The 22,452-nt window shown below is 40.6% G+C and overlaps 2 protein-coding genes across 2 annotated transcripts; both read left to right on the forward strand.

The window, feature by feature from the left end:
- The first annotated feature begins 491 nt into the window (after nucleotides 1-491).
- Nucleotides 492-10,274, forward strand: LOC136256037 (uncharacterized). Its single transcript, XM_066048954.1, has 4 exons — nucleotides 492-688; nucleotides 2,467-2,543; nucleotides 8,571-9,417; nucleotides 9,694-10,274. Exons 3-4 carry the CDS (start codon nucleotides 8,607-8,609, stop codon nucleotides 10,071-10,073), a joined length of 1,191 nt encoding a protein of 396 aa, XP_065905026.1. The 5' UTR covers nucleotides 492-688; nucleotides 2,467-2,543; nucleotides 8,571-8,606; the 3' UTR covers nucleotides 10,074-10,274.
- Nucleotides 10,275-15,694: 5,420 nt separating this feature from the next.
- On the forward strand, nucleotides 15,695-22,126 carry LOC136254989 (uncharacterized). The gene is made up of 4 exons (XM_066047710.1): nucleotides 15,695-18,924; nucleotides 19,131-20,425; nucleotides 21,975-22,028; nucleotides 22,092-22,126. Exons 1-4 carry the CDS (start codon nucleotides 15,695-15,697, stop codon nucleotides 22,124-22,126), a joined length of 4,614 nt encoding a protein of 1,537 aa, XP_065903782.1.
- Nucleotides 22,127-22,452: the final 326 nt, after the last annotated feature.

A 22,452-nucleotide genomic window follows, 5' to 3' on the forward strand; every position in this document is an offset into this window, starting at 1 on the left:
TCGCTGTCACCTATTTGCCTGTGTCTATAGGGAGTTTTCTTGGGTCCTCCCAGGATGTAATTTGTGGTTGTTAACTTAGTCAGGTGTCGTACCCTTATATGTATTCCATGCTTTATTTAATTCATGAGCTGCTGAGTGGTTGCTCAGTGTACGGGCCGGAATTCTGACTCAGCCCTACTATCAGCATTGGGCGCTGCCTAGGGCAGATTGGACTGGTGATCCAGTGGTGACTAGCTAAACAAGTACAGGCTTAAAACGAAGAACGCCTCTGCAATCAATCTCGTCACCACGCAGGATTCCCGTTTACAAACGGGGAAGCCATGCATCGCGCTACCGCGAATCGCCGCGAGAGCGACCTCAATTAACCTAGAAAGTGCACTTGGAGTGATACCTAGCGGTTGAGGTTAAAATGAGTGACATCTGCTTATTTATGCGTGAGGTTTCCTCTTAGTGAAAAATTCTTATGCCTCTTCGCATTTTTAGTCATTAGAGCACTCTATAGTGCTTTGCCAAGAAGTGTAAAGTGACTGAATTATCATGAGAGCTAGCTTTCCAGGGATTGTAATGCGTGAAACAACAATCCGATGCGTGTATCTCACGCGTAATGCGTGAGAGTTGAGGTGTCCGGATTGAATCGACACCTTGGGCAGTCAGCAAAAAGAAATGGGACACCGAAAGGTGGACAAAGGTAAGTCCATGATGCACCGTGCATTTTACGTACCGCGGTAGCTATGCCAAAGGCACATTTAGAGGCGAAGCGACGTCGAACAGTGAAAAAAAAAAATTCAAGCCCGTAGCATATAGCGGGCAAGCATGCAGTTAGCTAATTAATTATTTTTTAAATATAGGGTCGTACTGAAGGCACTTTAGGGCTTGGTTATATGTACCTAACCAATACTTCGGATGATAGCTATATAGTAAGAAGGCCAGAAAAAACACAAACCTGGCATGATCCCTAATACAGCTATATCGTATATTATGTAGCTACACACTGTGACATTCAAGGGCGGATATAGGGGATATAGAGCGGACATAGGGGGTGCATGGCTGAAGTATCCCCCATCCAAAATTTTACTATATGTGCTATGGCTCAGTATATAGGAAGATAGAAGCTACAGTACAGGTGCAGTTGCATTTAATGTATACACGGGTAATGAAAACATGGAAAGAGTAAGAATAGTAGAGCTAATCAGTCTCTTCTAGTAACCAATAGGAGGGGATCAAAGGGGTAAAACATTGAAATACTCTAATAGAACAGTCAACTAGCTACTCTAATAAAACATCCATCAATATTCTTTAAACTATAAAGAACAAAGACCAACTCCTAGACCCCTTGAACTTCAACTGTGAAGTCAGACCATACTGCAGCATTTATGTGTATCCAGTTACCACATGCTAGGAAATAATTATTTTATTTAGTTAAAGTGGTTCACAAAGCTTATTCAGTGTGAAGGCTCAGTCAATGTTTTATTGCCAACTTCAAAAGAGCTATATTTGCAAAATTTTCCTATGAGGGCATACCCCCATGCAAATCCTCTATACATATAAAGCATGCATGTTCCTTATGGTGAATGTGCTTTTCACACTGCACTATAGCTACTATTTGTATCAACCAGTTGCCACATTTTTTTTAATCCCCACTGTAGATGCCCCTAGCTAAGTACACCCCTTGGGAAATCCTAGATCCGCCCCTGACATTATATTCAACCGTAAAGCACATGTTACTAACTGTAGTGACATATACAATACTGTAATTGCAATCTCTTTCTTGATTTATTTTGCAATTGACTGCTGTTTTCTTATTAACACTTTGTGTATTCTTATAGTCTCCAGCTTGCCTCTTTATTTTTCAAGTGTTGTGTTAAAGTTCTTCCATGCTATAGACTTTAAATACCTTGTAACTTTCTGTAGTATATGCTTACACTACCAGATACAGTGCATGAAATTGCCATGAAAATAATCACGAAATACCCATGAAATACCTATGGTTTATCCCATGAATTCTAACGTTTCATGGGTACTGCACTCATGAAATCTCTGCAATGCCATGAATTTACCATGATAATCTGATCTGGAGACGTATTTCATGGCCCATGAAACAACCCATGCTATACCATGAATTGACTTTCATGGTACATTTCATAGGGACGATTTAAAATTTCATAGAAAAAACATAGACGTTTCATGGCATACTTCTCTGGTAGTGATAGCATTTGTTTTTATGTAATTTAGTTTAACTCTGCAGGGTAATTGGCCTAGGGTGATCAAAGTGAGGGTGATCAGAGGGATAGCTACATAACTTTACGTTAGGTGGACCCATTACATGATGTCAGGTTATTACGTTATAGTACAGAAATTTTTATATGGCTACATACATACCTTACATACAAAGTGGTTACTGAGAAACCTTCGTATATATATATATACTTACCATACTTAAAAAGTATTCTGTTTTTGTTACTGTAGGATGAATGGTTGATATTTCACTGACCAAGCCAAGATTTAATTGAACTATATACTTAGCTATTAGCTAATATATATTGGTAAGTCACTAAATGTATTTTAAGTAGCTAATGTATGTAGCTATATACATGTAATGACAAGATTTGGCTAACTGTTTGTATGAGCTGTAGCTGCTTGTACCATAATAATTATGTTATTTCAAGATCCCTCAAAGTCATATATCCCTCTGAAGTGAGGTATAGAAATAATTATGTTGATCACATTAGCCATAGTTTGTAGCAGATGAGCTGTATGAGTCTCATAGGTGATGCATGTGGGAGCTAGGGGAGGGGGGCACAAATGGCTTGGGCCCATACTGACATTCAATGCCTAACTGTTTCTGCTGCCACATGCGCTCTGTCAGATTCTCTTATATCATCTTCTTGGGTCTCTTTGGAGTTGTAGTAATAGATATTTCTACACTGGTGACTTCTGAAGGGTACAGCTTCATGATAGTACACTTGTGCTTGTGCTGATGTTTGCTGTCCTTTATCGTTCCCTCTGATCAACTCTTCAACTTTGGCTAAAAGTAGGGTAATCATGGTCCTTCTTCATGGTCGTAGAATGTGTGATCTTGATCCTTCTGCCATAGAGTAATTACAAAATATGGTGTTAATGGTTCTATAGAGATGCATGCATGCTCTACCAAAGTACTAATTTCAAGGCTGCTGTAGTTATAACTTTTATATAGTTAGTACATAAGTCTCTCCCAGTAACCACTGTATGTACCATGGAACCTTCTGTCAGATGAACTTCCACATGACCCCACATCTACCAAGAGATGTTTCTAATTCCTTTGAACTGAGCATCTCTTTCAGTTCCTCCATGGCTGAGAGATATGTGGAGACATTGTCTGACATCATAATATTAAGTAGGGATTTATGACTACTGAGGTGCTGTTGTCTGGAAGAAAATGAGATCTCAGCTGACCTTTGATTTCACAACCATTTTCACCCTAGGGGCTTGGAACCTTTTTCACAGCTTGGCTGTTTTGGTATATATATCAAGACACACGATATGTCGTGCAGCCAAGTACAGTTAATGCGGGTGTGCGACAGACTGTGGTTTTACAGGACCAAGAATACGCTGTTTACATGCATCTGTAGCTCAATAGTGCCTGACCGGAATTGTAGAAACTCCTTTGGGGTGGGCACCAACCGTTTCAGTTTGAGCTGAATCCGCCAAGCCACTGTTGAGATATGCACCTTCAAAGCCGCCACGGTTCATCTTAGTTTCTTTGAATGTACTTTTCTTCTTCTTTTTGCAACACTCATACTTTTTATACACACATACGCACACACGCACTCACACATACAAAAGCAAAAAAGCCTTCAGCTGCCACTATGTGCAGGGTCATGCTGCCCAGTGGCCAGCACAGGGGCACCTGTGCGCTACTCAGGTGCTATTAGTCAGCACAGGCATGCCCTCCTGGGGCAGGACTAGTAACCCGCAGGAGGCTGTACCAGGTCTCACAGGTGAAGGTGTGGACACCTGAAGTCCCACCTGGACCTTCAACTGCTACATGAGACATGGACAGTTGAGCATTTGCTTCCCCATGCCAGTTTACACCAGGTACCCATTGATGTTACAGCTGGGTGGGCTGCTTCCCCAGTTGGCACCAGGCCACCAGGTGCCCATTTTAATAGCTGGGTAAACTGGAGCAATGTGAGTAAAGTTTCTTGCTCAAAGAAACAACCACAACACCAAAGTGGCCCAGCTGGGAATTGAACCTGGCCCGGGAACCTTTCGATTACCAGACGGACACCCTAGCCACTTGGCTATGCTGCCCCACTCATACATATACACACACTCACACACACACAAACAAACTTGTGTGTGTGTGTGTATGGGGGGGGGGGGGGGGAGAGTGTCCCTGCACTAACTACGCCACTGATCTACCAATGGAAAGAACATTCTATCAAGAGTTCATAATATTTGCATGGGGAGAGCATCTAATGCACCTATCAATGTATTGCTCCACTACTCCCCCACCCCCTCCGGGCATATATGGGGCTATAGTGGGGATTTGACACAGCCAAATGTCAAATATCCCATAGTAGCTAGGGCAAACCTATTGTGTCAAATCCCCACCATTGGCCCCAATTGTAATGCGGGGATTTGACATAGTAAAGAAAGTTACAACAAAAAAATACTTGGGCACTTAATAAACGGTTGTCAAATTCCTCACAGTGGGGAAACAGTTTCGTGTCAATTCCCCCAGTAAAGCCCCACCTTTGCCCGAGGGGAGTGGTGGGGTAATACATTGATAGGTGCATTATATCCCTACTGTGCTCAAGATACCATAACGGAAATACACAGTAGGGATATAACACTTCTTATTGTTTTACTGCGATTTAATATCATGCACTACTCCAGCTAGTAGACTTCATAATTATTTTGTCACAGGTAAACCATACAATTGTAAGACTACAAACTGTCAGTAATTTGTGTGGCTCAGACCATAAGGAAATGATACATTACTCCCTATATCTTATATTTCTAAACTGTGTACAAACTTTCTTAACACTCTATATATGTATTCTCTGTCCTCTGTACATCATGTGGCTTGTAGTTTATTGACCATAATGAAGTTTGGTTTATATAGATGAAAGCACAAATAGGGAGTCTAAAGGTTGCTGTTTACCTGTTAGATGGCTTGTTTGTTCTACTATAATAATAAGGTTGCTAGGTAATAATGCATTTTTACAGCCCACATGAATGATCTGTAGTGACTTCCTCCGCTTCCTACTAAACTCCGTAGTACTAACTGATAGCAATAACAACATTACTTGTATTTAAGTTAGCCAGTTTAGCATAATAGCATGTTATTCTTAGTTACAGACATTTGATGGTGGTATGTACGGACATTTGACAGTGGTGGAACTTCTGTCAAATGGACATTTGACAGTGGTTATTCTTAGTTACAGACATTTGACGGTGGTGGAACTTCTCCACCCAGATAAGAGAAGTTCCACTGTACATACTTATAACTTAATGAATTAACTTACATACTGTCCCAATAAGTAAGCTTAATGTAGTACAAAATGGTAAAACTAAACATTTAGATCTCACAATCTGGTGTTGTGTCTAAAGCATAATGACATATGAATAATGTTCTGAGGGCTATTAGCCCATGCTATTAAAACCACTATTGATCATCAGATACTGATGTATAAAATAAACAGGGTGAGTGCTCTTTAGTTCTTTTACCTATCAGGTGAATGTGCCTAGAGTGATTATATCACTTATGCTGTGACTGGGGGGTGATTGACTTCATCGGATTTTACTGCTTTTTACACCCTTAGCCCTCGGGGTTTCAGTTATAGCGTAAGTTATGAATTATCGTCATGAACTATAAGAACTTAGTGTATTTCACATCCTTCATTTATATTCAAACTTTTTTTACTCTACTGTCTTTCAAATTTATTGAATCTTCGGGCTTTCAATTTTCATGACGTCATTCTACATCGTTTCCATTGGGCGTTAATAAACGTGAGGCAATATAACTAATTGTGTATTGTCACCGCGTATGTATTATCAGTTCCTGTACATTACTCAGCATCAATTATTGGCACCTCAGCTACATTTGGGCTTGCTGATCCTACCAAGTATGGATGGTCACTGTGGTACCCATTTAGGGTCTTAGCCATGGTACCAAGGAATCTAAAAACATATGTATTTTCCATATTTGGGTGTAATTACAGTGCACTTGCAAAATAACAATTTTAATCACACAATGTAAATTAAAATCACAGCAGAATAAGCAAGTTTCAGCATACGAAGTTAAAGCACATGGCTAGTAAACAAAAGTACAAGCAGGGTAGGTAATTAACTAAAAACTGAACTGTTAAATAGCACAAAATGAGCAAAATAAGGTTGTTTGCCACTGTGTAAATGCAGTTCTCAAGTGTATATATCTTATGAACTCATTCTTCTCCATGGTTACCATTTCAAGCATCATCTTAATAGAATGAATTACATTCACAACAGGCCCCCATATCTGTCTCCCACAACTCCTTCGCTTCTTTAGAGGTTGATGGTTACATCATTGAACTCTTGATAAATTTACTTTGACATGTTTTGATTTCTGTGCCATCAACAACGGTATGAGACTTGGAATTTATACTTGTTCTTCTGTATGTTGCCCTTCTATCATGTTCTTTTAGCAGCAGGAATGAACATGAATTGGACAAAAGGGGGTGGGGTGGGGTGGGGTGGGGTGGGGAGATTTCTGTGACAATAGAGACTAACGATAAGCACAAGATGGGCTGCTTCAAGTTTATAGCATATGATATAAGGTAGCATAGAACTTCCAGCAGCATTAACGCATGCAAAAACAGTGTTGTAGTGACTTGTTCCTGTTACCTGATGAATAATAACACACCATTGTTTTGTGTGGTAGTCTGTGATACAACATTACCTATACAATAGCAGTTTCCATAAAATGTATGTAATACCTGTCTTTCTATTAGGCCGTAATTCTTTTTCTTTCACACCTTCAACACAGCGAAATATTGCTCAGTGGAATGCCTACTGTCCATTAAGTGTCTATAATCTCCTTTCCATAATAATAATTCTGGACAGCCTCTTGCAGCTGTTGGCTTCTTATCTGTTTAAAGATTTCCTTTTCTAGTGCATCTACCTATCTTCTATGTGATATACTCGCTTAGCTCCTCAGTTTGGCTTAAATGATTTAGAACCCCATGGACTATTCATTCATTCCATACCAGCAGGTCCATTGTTTTCTGTCTTGTAGTGTGGACTCTACGTTAAGCAACAGCTCTTTTTAAACCTTATACAATGATACCTCCATCTGGGAATGAGTCTGCAGTTCGCTGTTTTCTTCTCGCTTTAGTGTGAGGATTGGGAAATGGCAAAAGCGACGTTTCCTTCTGCAATCAGTTTTGGACATTACTTATAATACCAACAAATACAGGTAGACATAAATTATATCAAACATATTTAGCAGCTTAACATACATTGTGAAGGGTAAATTCAAGCGATTCAGCACAAGAGGTTGGTGATCACTAAGGAAACTGCTGTAAAACCCCAAATGTCATGGTGCTGATAATTCATGCATTTTTTGCCGATAATTGATGTATGCTGATAATTATAATTAGTAACTTACACTATGTATCAGCAAAACCCCTCACAGCTGTGGTATTCCTATTACATACAGTATAATACTGCCTTGATTTAATAATATTAATTTTGTATACACGAGTCAACACGAGCTACAACAAATTCATACAATTATTCATTGACTCATGGCTACTGTAAGCCTTATGTCATATAGATCTGTGATTAGAGAACTAATGACGAATCAGATGGATTAATTAGGTAGCTATGGTGTGAGTCAGCACAATAGCAAGTGAATTCACAAAATTAATATTGTGCAAGGTGATAATTGAGAGAGCCATGATGGAACAAAGTTGGCTTGCCCTCAGTTTTGTTTCACTGCATGGATATAATAGAATCTCTTGGAAAGCAGAGTGTGCAGTAGGCCTACGCCTATGTGCCAGCATAATTAGAATAATAGGAACAATTGATATACTATGGAAAAGGAATCAATGCACAAGGACAGCTACGTGTAATGCCAAATAGTTCTGCTACCAAATATCAAGATACTCTAGTAGAACATCACTGCATGTTTAAATACCATTCACTAATGTATTATATACTACAATAAAGCAGTCAAGATGCAGTTTTCTAAGTGTATAATTGGGTCATAAAATGGGGCACAACTGAGAATGATGCACTGTTCAAAACCATAATAGAAAATTTCAAAATCATAATAGGCTCAGGCCTAGTGTAAAGCATTTGGTGGAAGGTAGATGTCAGGCTACATCTAGCTACCATAGTAGTGAACTGCAGTAGTCAACAACCTATCTGAATCCTTTGTATATAGCAATAGCTAGCTAGCCCATGCATGGCATACTGGCAATATAATTAACATTGCTGGTTTCATATGGTAGGTTGTTATAGTTGTAAACTTTTACAATTAATCTCATAGTTAGCTGTTTCATTTGTGTCTATTTCATTGCACTATGCATTAATTTTCTATATAGGAAACGTGAAAGATTATATCAACAACTGGAATAACTATGATTGCTACTAAGAATGTTTTAAAAATTGTTTCCATCTTGTTACTGTTGTTGTTATCACTCTATTTCATAACCAGTAGACATCAAAATTTAATGTACATTTATTATGATACAGATGAAAATACCAGTGATGATTTTGAAGTTATTCATACAAACGCCAAATCATATAACAACACTATTCCTAACTCAGTTGATGCAATGCCAGAATATATTCAACCTATAACACCTGAATCAGAAGTTCTCTTCCCTTATCCTAACATAACATATCTACCTCATGAGATTCTGAACTCACCATGGGCTACTGAACTGAAGGCTAAATTACAAGCAGCAAAGGTGGGTAAACAGCTAACATATGTGACAGTAAATGAAGACTTTTTCTCTGTCCTAATCAACTGGTTAAGCTATGCTAAGTTGAATGCAATACATTTACTGGAAAACTTGGTAGTAGTATGCATGGATGAGCCATCTGATAAAATACTATCCCAGAAAGGAATTCTATCTCAGTTTGTGCCAGTTACCGATATTGTTTACTCAGTCGAGGAATTGGACAAAGAGAAAATGTACAGTGCCCAGGTAATCACTAGGTTTACAGTATTGAGGATATTAAACCACTGGGGATATGATGTGTTGCAAATGGACATTGATGCTACCTTGATTAATAACATTGAACCAATACTTGATGACTTACGCGACAGTGACATCATTGTATCAAAAACAAGTGCAAAAGGCTGTCCACCACAAGCTGCTCGTAAATCCTGGAAATTCTGCCCCTGTATGGGATTAATTCTGATTAGGAGTAATGTTAATACTGGTATGTACACGATGTATGAACATATACATGTACGTAGCTATATACGTTTGGTGTGTTGTGTGTCTTGAAATTCCAATGTAAAAGATGGTTGTGTTATCAACATGGCAGGAAATAAAATGTCATGATTATCATACTGATTTAAATAGGTCTGTGTTTAGACTTGGAACATGACACTAGTTACATGACATGACAAAAAGCATAATTCTGTTTAGTATATACAGCATTGTGTTCTTTCTACAATGTGATAGTTACTAACTATGCGTGCATTTTATATAGAGAGAATGTGGCAAGCATTAGGCAGAAGTAAAGTAGAAATAGCTGCCTGTGACCAGAGCAGGTTTTCTAGTGTCCTCCTTGATTTTAACATAACATGGACACCATTTGATTATGACACAAACCATGATTACCTCAAAGCAACTTCACAAATTGAAGACCTCACAGTGATTGCCTTACCACAGGACGTGATGTGCAGGAATCAGTGTGATGCTGCAAGACTGTCATCCTACTATGTTTGGCATCCCTGGTCAACTCACCGTGGAACTGGAAAACAAAAGGTCATGGCATCTCAAACAGTTTGGAGGATTGGTGATAATTGGGATACAACACTTGAAACTGTCCAGTCAACAATGGACTGGCTGGATGAAGTGACCATATGACACTATCATATGTATATGCAGAACACATAACATAAAATTCCACAAAACTTTTACAAGGTACTGTACATAAGGGAAAAGCAAAATTAGATCAATTGTGGTTTTTACAAAAATGATGCAAAGGTGTAACAAATAAGTGTGATGACTGATTACACATTTACAAAAATGAAACGTGACCAAATCTCAGGTGTATAGCTATGTAGTCTTCACTAATAAAGACAGTGCCTAAACTGAATGTTGTAGTATGGCATATTTCTTTTTCAAAAAATACATTGGTACATAAAGACTTAGTGCCTAGTCAAAACTTCTAACCAAGAAACTTCAGTAGAAAAACTACAAGGGGCAACAATCAAATGTTCTTTTATTGTCTTAAAATACCAGTGGTTCTAAACAGTACAGTTCTGAAGGTGGAGATCAGTGAGGATGGTAGACTTAGCCCCTCCAAGGATGATGACACATCAACAAGTACGTATTAGGGATGTGAATCACCAAGCAAAACCAACAATCTCTGTCTTCAAATCAACATATTTACTGAGTAAGTTTCTCAACAGTCTTCTGAGAGATGCATAGACAATTTTCCCAGCAAAGTAATGTCAGTGAGTTACACTGCATGAGCTTGATTTCTTCTCTAGGAATGCAATGTATGATGAATACTGACATTATTTATGATTGTGAAGTCCCACAGCAGTATACAGTCTTGGTTATCTATACTATAAGTCAAATGCTTCCACCAAGGATCCAGATTATTGTTAGTATAATAACCCTAAGCTAAGATGTTCTATAAGGGGAACTTAACCTACAAACCTAGCTTGAATAAATACAATGAAAGTCACCACAAAAAGGTTACAATAATTCACTACATACACAAGCATATAAAAACACATTATTCCTTAAATCAAGCTGTTTGACAAAATCATAAAACTTCTTTGAAACCACACCAAGTGCCCCCATAACAATCCTTGACACAACCTCTCTAATTCAATTCTCAAGTCTTTGTATTTGGATATTTTCTCTTCTTCATTCTCAGGAGTCTTGAAAATAACAAGGCGAAGACATCCTGACTGCCTGGCAAACTCCTGTAAGCATTCGAGCGTTAATTGGATGGCTGCAGGTTTGAGGCTGCCTAGGTCCAGTCATGGATTTTTTCTCCTTTCTCAACCTTTTCAAACACACTTTCTGTAACAACTTTAAACAGGCTGTAGGACCAGGAGTCCTACAGCTTGTGCTGTAAAATCTTAATAAATAAAGAAATAAATAGTCTCCTGGTATAGTCTGTCAATAAAGTAGCTATATGTATTTATTTTGAGGTAAAAATTGGTCCATCCCTGGTCAGATACAATGTGGAAACAAGTCTGTTCACTATTACTAATATTGCTACCATTAACCACATTTTGCTATGTACGATGGCAAGTTATGATGCTTACAGCTACAGTTTGTATAATACATACATATACACAGGGTAATTTAACTCCTTTAACACAGGTACCACTGAAATGATAACCAGTGCTACTGCATTACACATGTTAGACAATGACATTCAGAAAATGCTTTGATAATTGCAAAGTATGTATTTTTATTATGGTAAGATACACAGGTGTCATACTGGGAAAGACACCTAGCCACTAACTAACTTTAATCTGACAAACAAATGCATACTTTGTGGGTTACTAACAAAATTCCAGGGCCCATTGTCTAAACAACTACGTGAGGCATACACTGCTAGGATTCTTCAGTGGATAAACAACCCTGAAGGAATGTTGTAATAATCACCTCAGTGGATGTACTTTGTATGCTGTAGCTGGTACGTACGTGCGCACCATACATGTAACAACTGAAACCACAGGGTAATTATTATTATTATAATAACTATATTGTGTAATTAGCAAGCTAGGCCTACCTAGGGCATATATAAGTGCTAATGTGTAGTTTACGTTAAACAAATGCTTCTCAAGTTACAAGTCAATAGTGCAAACTACATTCCATATGCATGGTATGGCACAGGTGATCATCTGCATGTGTGTGAATGGAGCATCATGCAGTGTGCCTTCGTAGGCTGCTGTATAGGATATCGTTTTACAGAAGAATGTGCAGTGAATAAGTATTGGGTATCTGTTTATACATTATATGTACAATCTATGTCAGTAATTGAGGTCTGTATAAACACATGTCATGAGGAAAACTATATCTAATCAAAAACAGCCAAGCTGTAAAAAAAGGAGTGCGGGCCTTGAAAAGGCTATGGTGAAAAAAGATGTAAAATCCAAGGTGGCGACCAAGAAATGGCTGTGATGGTAGGTTAATGGTAAAAATTTTAATAACGACAATTCAGGTGAATTTTGTGCCAATTAACCAAGCGGCACCAAATTCACCAGAATTGTCGTTATTAAAATTTTTACCATTAACCTACCATCACAGCCATTTCTTGGCCGCCACCTTGGATTTCACATCTTTTTTCACCATAGCCTTTTCAAGGGTAGCATCCTTTTTTTACAGCTTGGCTGTTTTTGATTAGATTTCACTTCTTTTTGTATTTGTATACCCTAAAGCCGGCCTATGGCCAGCTTTGGGGCTTTTTAACCTATATATTTTTCTTTACCACAGGAAAAAGAAAAAGATGAAGCAGATTTTATAAATACTTTAACTCATTCTGATTTTATCAGTAAATGTACAAATTATATATATATATATATATATAATGCACATATCAAGAGTTCATTATATTATGAACTCTTGCATATATTTATTACATGTCAATTAATCCCCACAGGATAATTTGCAGCTGATCTCTCTACTGGGTGACTTGAAATGTAGCTGAACTCTCTACAGGGTGATCTGCTTGTACGTAGATGAACTCTTTACAGGATTCTCTCTACAGGGTGACTTGACTCTAGCTGAACTCTCTGCAGGGTTATCTGTTTGTAGTTGAATTCTCTACAGGGTGATTTGTTTGCAGCTGAACTCTCTACAAGGCAACTTCTTCTAGCTGATCTGTCTACAGGGTGACTTATTTCTAGTTGGTCTCTCTACAGGGAGATTTGTTTGTAGCTGAATTCTCTACAGGGTGATTTGTTTGCAGCTGAACTCTCTACATGGTGGTTGCTTTGTAGCTGAACTCTCTAAAAGGTGACTTCTTCTAGCTGAACTCTCTACAGGGTGATCTTTTCATAGCTGAACTCTCTACAGGATGATTTGTTTGCAGCTGAACTCTCTACATGATGATTTCTTTGTAGCTGAACTCTCTGATTTGTTTGTAGCTGAAATCCCTACAGGTGATTTGTTTGTAGCTGAACTCTCTACAAGGTGATACTTCTAGGTGATCTCTCTACAGGATGACTTATTTCTAACTGAACTCCCAACAGGGTGATCTGTTCATAGCTGAACTTTCTACTGGGTGATTTGTTTGCAGCTGAACTCTCTACATGGTGGTTTCTTTGTAGCTGAACTCTCTACAAGGTAACTTCTTCTAGCTGCATTGATCTCTCTACAGGATGCCTAATACGCCCTGATATTTTTACAGGGTATATTTGTTTGTAGCTGAGTTCTCTACAGGGTGATTTGTTTGCATGCAGCTGAACTCTCTACATGGGAGTTTTATTGTAGCTGAACTCTCTACAATGTGACTTCTTCTAGCTGAACTCTCTACAGGGTGACTTGTTTCTAGCTGATCTCTCTACAGGGTGACTTGTTTCTAGCTGAACTCTCTACAGGTGATTTGTTTGCAACTGAACTCTCTACATGGTGGTTTCTTTGTAGCTGAACTCTCTACAAGGTAACTTCTTCTAGCTGATCTTTCTAAAGGGTGATTTGTTTGTAGCTGGTTTCTCTACAGGGTGATTTATTTGCAGCTGAATTCTCTACAAGGTGACTTCTTCTAGCTGAACTCTCTACAGAGTGATTGATTTTTTTTGCAGTTGAACTCTCTACATGGTGGTTGCTTGGTAGCTGAACTCTCTAAAAGGTGACTTCTTCTAGCTGAACTCTCTACAGGGTGATCTTTTCATAGCTGAACTCTCTACAGGATGATTTGTTTGCAGCTGAACTCCCTACAAGGTAACTTCTTTTAGCTAATCTTTCTACAGGTGATTTGTTTGTAGCTGAGTTCTCTACAGTGTGTTTGTTTGCAGCTGAACTCTCTACATGGTAGTTTTTTTTGTAGCTGAACTCTCTACAATGTGACTTCTTCTAGCTGAACTCTCTACAGGGTGACTTGCTTCTAGCTGATCTCTCTACAGGATGACTTGTTTCTAGCTGAACTCTCTACAGGTGATTTGTTTGCAGCTGAACTCTCGCAATCGCTGTGAGAGGTATGTTTCAATGTATGTGCTGGGTTGCACACTTTATACACATGCACTCCGGAGGCCCAGTGACTCCTTTGCGACACTCCATACCAGTTTTAGTTCCAGTACATATGAAACTATCTTCTTTATGGTAGCCTCGATGGTAGCAACTTTAAACCTTACGCAAATTTCTGTGATTGAACTGACTGTCCTGAAGACTTGACTTACTTAGTATGTATGTAACATTGTATTGTGGGTTTGTAATCTAATATTGCTCACGTGTATGTAGTGCGTCATTAAGAATAGTGTGAACACGTTGTCGCTGTATTGTTCTACGGTCGGTATCCTTCGCGTATCGAGTTTGATGCTGTAACCAGGATACCTTCTTCTACAGGTAAACCCGCTATCCCAGTCATTGGTGCTGTGACCAGGATACCTTCTTCTACAGGTAAACCCGCTATCCCAGTCATTGGTGCTGTGACCGAAACCGACCGGACTAAGCAGTTTATTGACACTAAATCAAATGGAAGAGATTCAGCGACTTCGTGTTAAACGACGTGGCCTCAAGGGCAGCATAACGAAATTATTGGCTAAAGTTGACGAAGCACTTACCGCCGAATTGGAGAGAGTGAGCGTTGAATCCACGCCGGAATTGCGGAGAATATTAGTAGCCACTACAGTCGAACAGCTCAGAGTGAAACATGAACAGATAATCAAACTTGACAGCACTATTGCAGAGATGATTCAGAAGGAAGATGAGCTTGAATCAGAGATATGTGATGCAGATACCTACCAGACCAATCTAGAACAACAAATAGCTGTCCTAACCGAATTCACGAAGAAAGCCAATCAACCACCAGCTGTGTCACGTCCCACCCACCCTCCCAAACCTGATGACAGCCCACCAACATTAGTTTCGGCACAAACTACTACTCTCCCTTCATCAACTGAGGCAGCAGGAGACTCCTTGCCAGAAACCGAGGTGAACAAGAAACTGCTCCATTCCAGCAGTGATCCGACACACGTGAGTGACGTAATATCTCATGACATACCTACACGTAGTAATAAAGATACGCACATGAATTACAGCAGGCTTCCCAAACTGCATTTGCCTACATTGATGGGAACCCCTTACAATGGCAGACCTTTTGGGATTCGTTCTCTGCAGCAGTGGACTCTAACCCGTGCCTTACAGGAATCCAGAAATTCAACTATCTGCGCGCTCAGCTACAAGGGGATGCATCCCACGTTATCAGCGGCTTCCCACTATCTGATACCAATTATGTTCACTCACTGGAATTATTGAGGGAAAGGTTTGGGCAGCAATATAAACTAGTGGATGCCCATATGGATGCACTATTGAATGTATCACCACCATCTAACACTTTAACCAGCCTACAGACATTCTATGACACATTACAGAGCCACATTAGAGCACTGTCAGCATTGGGCAAACCATCTCAGTCGTATGGCTCCCTTTTAACCACTGCTATTTTGGGCAAATTACCACCTGACATTAAAATGCACATGGCTCGTGACCACTACAATACTGAGTGGACAATTGATGAACTATTGACCAGGGTTTTAAGAGAGATGCAAATCTTTGAAGCTGGCCTACCAGTTGGCCGCAAACATTCAAACACGCGAGCCAGTACCATTCCTACCACAGCCTCCTTTTACACAGCTACTAACAAAATGCCACAGACTCGTGATAAATGTAGGAGAGATCCAACATGTGCATTCTGCAAGGGGATGCACAAAACCACCTCATGTACCTCAGTCACATGCCCTAAAGAGCGACTCGCCATTGTAAAGAGTGCTGGTCTGTGCTTTAATTGCCTGGCACGGCATAAAGTATCTGAATGTACATCCAAGTTTAGCTGCCGAGAGTGTCATAAGAAACACCACACAATTCTCTGTCATGCGTTCACTACCAACATAAGGCCAACTCAACACGATGAAGTACAGCCAGAAGCAGTTTTACCTCCTACAAATTCAGCAACTACAGCTCCCACTAACTCAACTTTGACGTCTACAAACCCTACCTTAGCTGCTTCCACTAGTTCACTTACCACAATGACCCCTCCACCATTGTCCGCACTTCACACTAGTGTTTGCCTCCTTAAAACTGCCATTGCGGACATATCAGGAGACTCAACTACCATTGAAGGCCACATTCTCTTTGATGAAGGGGCCCAACGCTCATTCATTACTCAAGAGTTAGCTAACATGCTGCAACTGACACCAACCCGTCATGAGCTCATCACAGTGTCATCATTTGGGGCACAGGTCTCCACGCCTACTAGGTTTGCTGTGACATCAATCTCCATTCATATATTGAATGGTGGCCAGATACCTATCTCAGTCCTGATCGTACCCAAGCTAACTGCACCTGTTCGAAACTCCATTCGAACCCATCTTGATCGATTTCCCTATCTCCGAGGACTTACATTGGCTCATCCAATCACTAGTGATGAGAATTTTCACATATCAGTACTTGTAGGTGCAGATTATTATTGGCAATTCATCCAGGACCATGTGGTACGTGGTGATGGACCAACTGCTGTCCAATCCAGATTGGGGTACTTACTCTCTGGCCCACTTCCTTCACCACAACTGGCTGACACAACCAGTCTTCATGTGTCCATTTTGTCCTGCACTACAGAGGGTGCTACGCCCAGCAGGTTCTGGAATATGGAGTCCACAGGAACTACATGCGTTACGGAGACATCAGATGCTGATTTTTTACATAAGTATATGGCCACCAAGATAACAGTACAACCAGACGGGGCCTATAGCCTCAAGTTTCCTTGGAAGGATTCCCATCCTCCCCTTCCCTCCAACTACACTGTTTGTTATAGAAGAACCAGATCCATGGTTTATCGGCTGGCAAAAATACCAAAACTTCTAAGGATGTATGATGCCATCATCAAGGAACAAGGGACTAGAGGATTCATTGAGAGAGTAAACGATAACTGTGAAAGAGGTTCTGTCCATTACATCCCACATCATCCTATCCGTAAAGAATCCTCAACAACCCCAATCCGCATTGTTTTCGACTGCAGTTGTAAACCATCTGTAGATTCACCTAGCTTGAATGACTGTTTACATCCCGGTCCACCATCTGTCAATGATCTCTGTTCCATTCTTGTTAGATTCCGACAGCACAATGTTGCCTTCTCATCAGACATAGAAAAGGCTTTTCTACATGTCCGCTTGAACGAAGAAGACAGAGATTTTACTCGTTTTCTGTGGCTCTCGGATCCGTGTGATGTAAACAGTCCCCTCATTGCCTTTAGATTCCGGGTTGTGTTGTTCGGGGCCACCTGTTCTCCATTTATGCTGCAGGCCACACTTACCTATCATTTGACTCGTAATGGTTCAAGTATCTCTCAGGATCTTCTTCGTAACCTATATGTCGACAATGTAGTCTCTGGCTGCCAGACAGAAACTGCTTCTTTAGATTACTTTGTACAATCAAGATCAATCTTAAATACTGCCAACTTCAATCTGCGATCCTGGGCCTCCAACAATACCCAGCTGATGAACACTGCCAAACAACACCAGGCTGCCGAAACAAACAATCCAGTAAAGGTCCTTGGCTTGTGGTGGGACACCCATTCAGATTTAATCTACTCGTCCCCCAAGCCTATTGCTTCACTCACCCCTACAACAACCAAACGAGACATACTAAAATGGGCTTCTACAATCTTTGACCCTTTGGGACTTATCTCACCCGTGACCATCTCTGCTAAATTGTTCCTTCAAACTCTATGGCAACAACACATCAATTGGGATACCAATCTGAGTGAGGAATTTAATAAAACATGGAATCAAATTTCCCGTGATATAGTACAAGCCACAGCACTACCATTTCCTAGACAGTGCGCCTCCTCACCATCAACATCGGAGCCAACCTTGCACATTTTCGCGGATGCCAGCCCTCGGGCATATGGTGCAGCTGTATATCTGCAACAAGGGACCAATTGCACACTAGTAATGTCCAAGTTTAGAGCTGCGCCGCTTAAGAAGCATTCTTTGCCAAGGCTAGAAGTGATGGCAGCTGTTGTTGCTGCACGGTTGTGCTCATTTGTTAAAACATCACTCAACACCATCACTAATCTTGTCCTATGGTCCGACAGTCAAATTGTCCTCTCATGGATATTCAGTGAGAAAAAGCTGAAACCCTTTGTCAGCAATCGAGTAGCTGAAATATGCTCCGTCTCAACCACGTGGAGGTATTGTCCATCGGTGGATAATCCAGCAGACCTTCTCACCAGGGGCATCACATATGACCAACTACATAATTCCACCCAGTGGACCCATGGACCGTCATGGCTAAGCTCACCTTCACAATGGCCAACGTGGCATCGGCTAGAAGTTCTGCATGTCCAAGGAGCAGCAGAAGAACTAGAAACAGCAGAACAAACAGCTGCTGTCAATGTCACCACAACAGCTCCACTTGGCATTCTGAAGGTCATTGATATTACCAAATTCAGTAGTCTCTACAAGCTCATGGCAGTTACCGCTTATTCACATCGATTCATCCACAACTGTAGACAGAACTCCACATCAAGGTTGACAGGACCACTAACAGCATCAGAATTAGCATGAGCTAACCTAGATTGGATACACCAAGTACAGTGCTTAACATTCCATGACGAAATTGCAACCTTGAAACTGAAGAGCCGCCATTTACCCTTAATACGCCAATTGAGGCTATTTCTTGACAATGATGACCTACTACGTTGTGGTGGGCGCATACATAATGCACCCCTTACAGAACTAGCAAGATTCCCATATCTTCTCATCACTACTTCACAGAGCTTGTCATCAGGAATGCTCACAAAACAAACCTTCACAGTGGAGTTAATACAACCCTTGCAATTGTACGGCAGACATACTGGATTCCATCAGCTCGTCAGCGTATCAAGACCATATTAAGGAAATGTGTCATCTGCAGAAAAACATCTGGGAAACCCTATGTCATGCCAGAACCACCTCCACTCGTGAAGTCGAGAGTCAACCAAACAGATCCCTTCCAAGTAACTGGGGTTGATTTTACTGGGGCACTATTCGTACGGACACCAAGTGGTGAACGTAAAGTGTACATATGTCTGTTCACTTGTGCCGTTTCTCGTGCAGTTCACCTCGAAATTGTTACTGACCTAACTATGGAAAGCTTCCTTTATGCATTTCGTCGATTCGCAGGGAGACGCTCTGTACCTCGGCTTTTACTGTCAGACAATGGCTCTACCTTCATAGCGGCTGCGGAGGAACTGAAGACTCTGTTTCAATCTGTGGAACTGGCAGAAACCCTCGCACGGAAAGGTACTGAATGGAAATTTATCCCAAAACATGCCCCTTGGTTTGGGGGCTTTTGGGAGCGCCTCATAGGCTTGACAAAGACCACTTTAAAGAAGACCTTGGGCAGGACACATGCTACACTGGAAAGCCTCCAAACGATTGTGGTCGAAATTGAAGCAATCCTCAATGACCGCCCTCTGACCTATGTGTCGTCCGATGCCAGAGATCCCGAGCCAATAACCCCATCACAACTGCTCCGTGGTAGAAGGATTGTTGCACTACCGCATTCAACTACTGAAGATGAAATCCAGGATCCTGACTTTGGAGACCATTCAGAGATTAGAGGCAGAGCTAAGAAACAAGCTCATATCATCAAACACTTTCAGAGCCGCTGGAAGAGTGAGTACCTCACAGCTTTGAGAGAAGCACACCGAGCATGTGGCAGTAACACTCAACAAGTTAAGACGGGGGATGTTGTTTTAATCCACGACGACACACCAAGAATCAACTGGAGAATAGCAGTGATTGAATCTGTAAACAAGGGGGGAGACGGAATAATCCGTTCTGCAAACATTCGTACCACAACTGGGAAAACAAATCGTCCCATCACTCATTTATATCCCCTTGAGTTGACTGCAGAGGAAACAAGCACACATGTGCAGAGTGACCAAAATCTGGGACAACCTGCAACTAACGTTCCTGTTCATCGGCCAGTACGAGATGCAGCCAAGAGAGGGCAGTGCCAGATGAGACAATGGATTGATCTTCTACGTGCCCCCCCCCCCCCCCCGGAAGATGTCCTGAAGACTTGACTTACTTAGTATGTATGTAACAGTAACATTGTATTGTGGGTTTGTAATCTAATATTGCTCACGTGTATGTAGTGCGTCATCAAGAATAGTGTGAACACGTTGTCGCTGTATTGTTCTACGGTCGGTATCCTTCGCGTATCGAGTTTGATGCTGTAACCAGGATACCTTCTTCTACAGGTAAACCCGCTATCCCAGTCACTGACACGCGCGCTATTTGGAATCTTGAAAGTTTTTGGAATCACATGGTCAACTTTATAATTACCACAGCTAAAGGTAGTGTATACTACATCACTGCTACACAGGCCCTAATTCCTGCTGAAGTATAGAAAATATGTACGATGATGGCTAGATATGACCTTATGTGCACTACGCAGCAAAGCTACGGCTTCAGGTTTCACAGTGGTTTAGGGCAAAAGTATTGAGTATAAATCTTCCCTAAGTGGAATAACTCACCATGGCACAAGTATGTTATGTACTTTTTACCTAAGTACTATATCTTTCAATGATTCCTTCAATTCGTATTAGCATTAAAATATTTTTCTGAGCATATATAGAATGTATATGTTTTTGTCCTCATAAATTGGTGGATGTATTATTTTTGATGATGTAATAAAGTGCCATGCCTTAGTGCACACAAGGTCTATAGGAGATACTGAGAAACTATAATAACAGCCTGTACTTGGGTGTTAAATTATGGGATATTATATTTTATGTTTTAAAAGATACAAGAAACGGCCCTAAAGGCATGCCCATTCAGCACACTGTAACACTATGCTAAGATATGTTCTATTTAAAAGGTTTTGCCTATACCTACACCTACAAACAGAACCTACAGCACAGAATAGAGCGATGAGAGCCTAGGTAAATTACAAACAGTGGACACCCTGGACTCAGCAAGTACGTGGTCAGCTGGAACAGGGAATGCAGGGTGTTCAGAGCTTGACATCTGGAGCCACGGATACACATGATTGAAGACTTGAGCAATAACTAACCAATGCTTCTTTGTATTAACTGTTTGGGAGGCTCCCCTACTAGTCTTTTGCGATAAAGCTCACTAAAGTCCCTAGTAAGAGAAGAGACACGCAAATAAGAGTAAATGAAAAGGACACAACCTGTGCAGGCCTGGTACACAAGGCCTATGATATATCTACAGTGTATATATTGGCTTGAAAGTGAGCCATGCAAATGGGCTGATGTACTGGTATATTGTTAATTGGTTCAAAGATGTATCATGTAGGGAATTTTTTGACTGAAGCTTTAAGACTACAGCTTCTTATTTTGTTGTGAGTTAAGTATAATCTATTTTCAACTTTTCTTCAAGGTTATACACTATCGTAACCTCTAAAGCCTGTAACAAGCTGTAAGCTCAATTTCATTCTTATTTTTGTGTATACAGTAAGTATGTTGTAAATTTCTAGAGCAAAGTACTTCTATAGGTTCAGTAAAGCATGATATGTCGTATGCAAGCCCTATTGTTAGCTTGCAAGCCAATGTTTGGCCCTTCTTAGGCTCCACCTCATTGTTGACAAGTGTAGTCCACCAGCCAGATATATTTCAACCAGGTACATGCTATATAGCCAGCCAAAGAGTGGCTACGTAGTGTGTTATGTATAATTATACTATAGCTAGTCCTACCCCAGGAGAATTATGCCTGCGATGACTCTCATGTAGCACACAGATGATTCCTAGTTCTGGTTAACCAGGTATAGGCATGTGGTAGCTGAAGGCATTGTCTTTTGTGTGACAGTGTGTGTGTGTGTGCGTGCGTGCACATGTGTGCGCACGCTGTGTGCGCACGAGCGTGTTAGGCTTTGCTTTGTTAGTGTAGTCAAGAGTCCATAATATTATGGACTCTTGGTGTAGTGTAAAGGCTGACTAAGAAGTTGATAGGAATGCATTCTATTACATGAATATTTTACTGATGTGGACAATCTAATTAGCCATAGTGTACCCACTGCTTTCATTGACCACTAGCTATATGACTGC

This window comes from Dysidea avara, chromosome 5 (genome assembly GCF_963678975.1).
Source record: "Dysidea avara chromosome 5, odDysAvar1.4, whole genome shotgun sequence".
In the NCBI taxonomy this organism is placed as follows: Eukaryota; Metazoa; Porifera; class Demospongiae; order Dictyoceratida; family Dysideidae; genus Dysidea; species Dysidea avara.

Excerpts from the sequence above, each read along its gene's own strand:
- LOC136256037 (XM_066048954.1), top strand. The coding sequence starts at position 8,607 with ATGATTGCTACTAAGAATGTTTTAAAAATTGTTTCCATCTTGTTACTG. Across the intron at positions 9,418-9,693 it reads TAGGAGTAATGTTAATACTG|AGAGAATGTGGCAAGCATTA; the intron begins GTATGTACACGA and ends CATTTTATATAG.
- LOC136254989 (XM_066047710.1), top strand. The coding sequence starts at position 15,695 with ATGGATGCACTATTGAATGTATCACCACCATCTAACACTTTAACCAGC. Across the intron at positions 18,925-19,130 it reads AGACAGAACTCCACATCAAG|AACTAGCAAGATTCCCATAT; the intron begins GTTGACAGGACC and ends CACCCCTTACAG. Across the intron at positions 22,029-22,091 it reads GCCAGATATATTTCAACCAG|CTAGTCCTACCCCAGGAGAA; the intron begins GTACATGCTATA and ends ATTATACTATAG.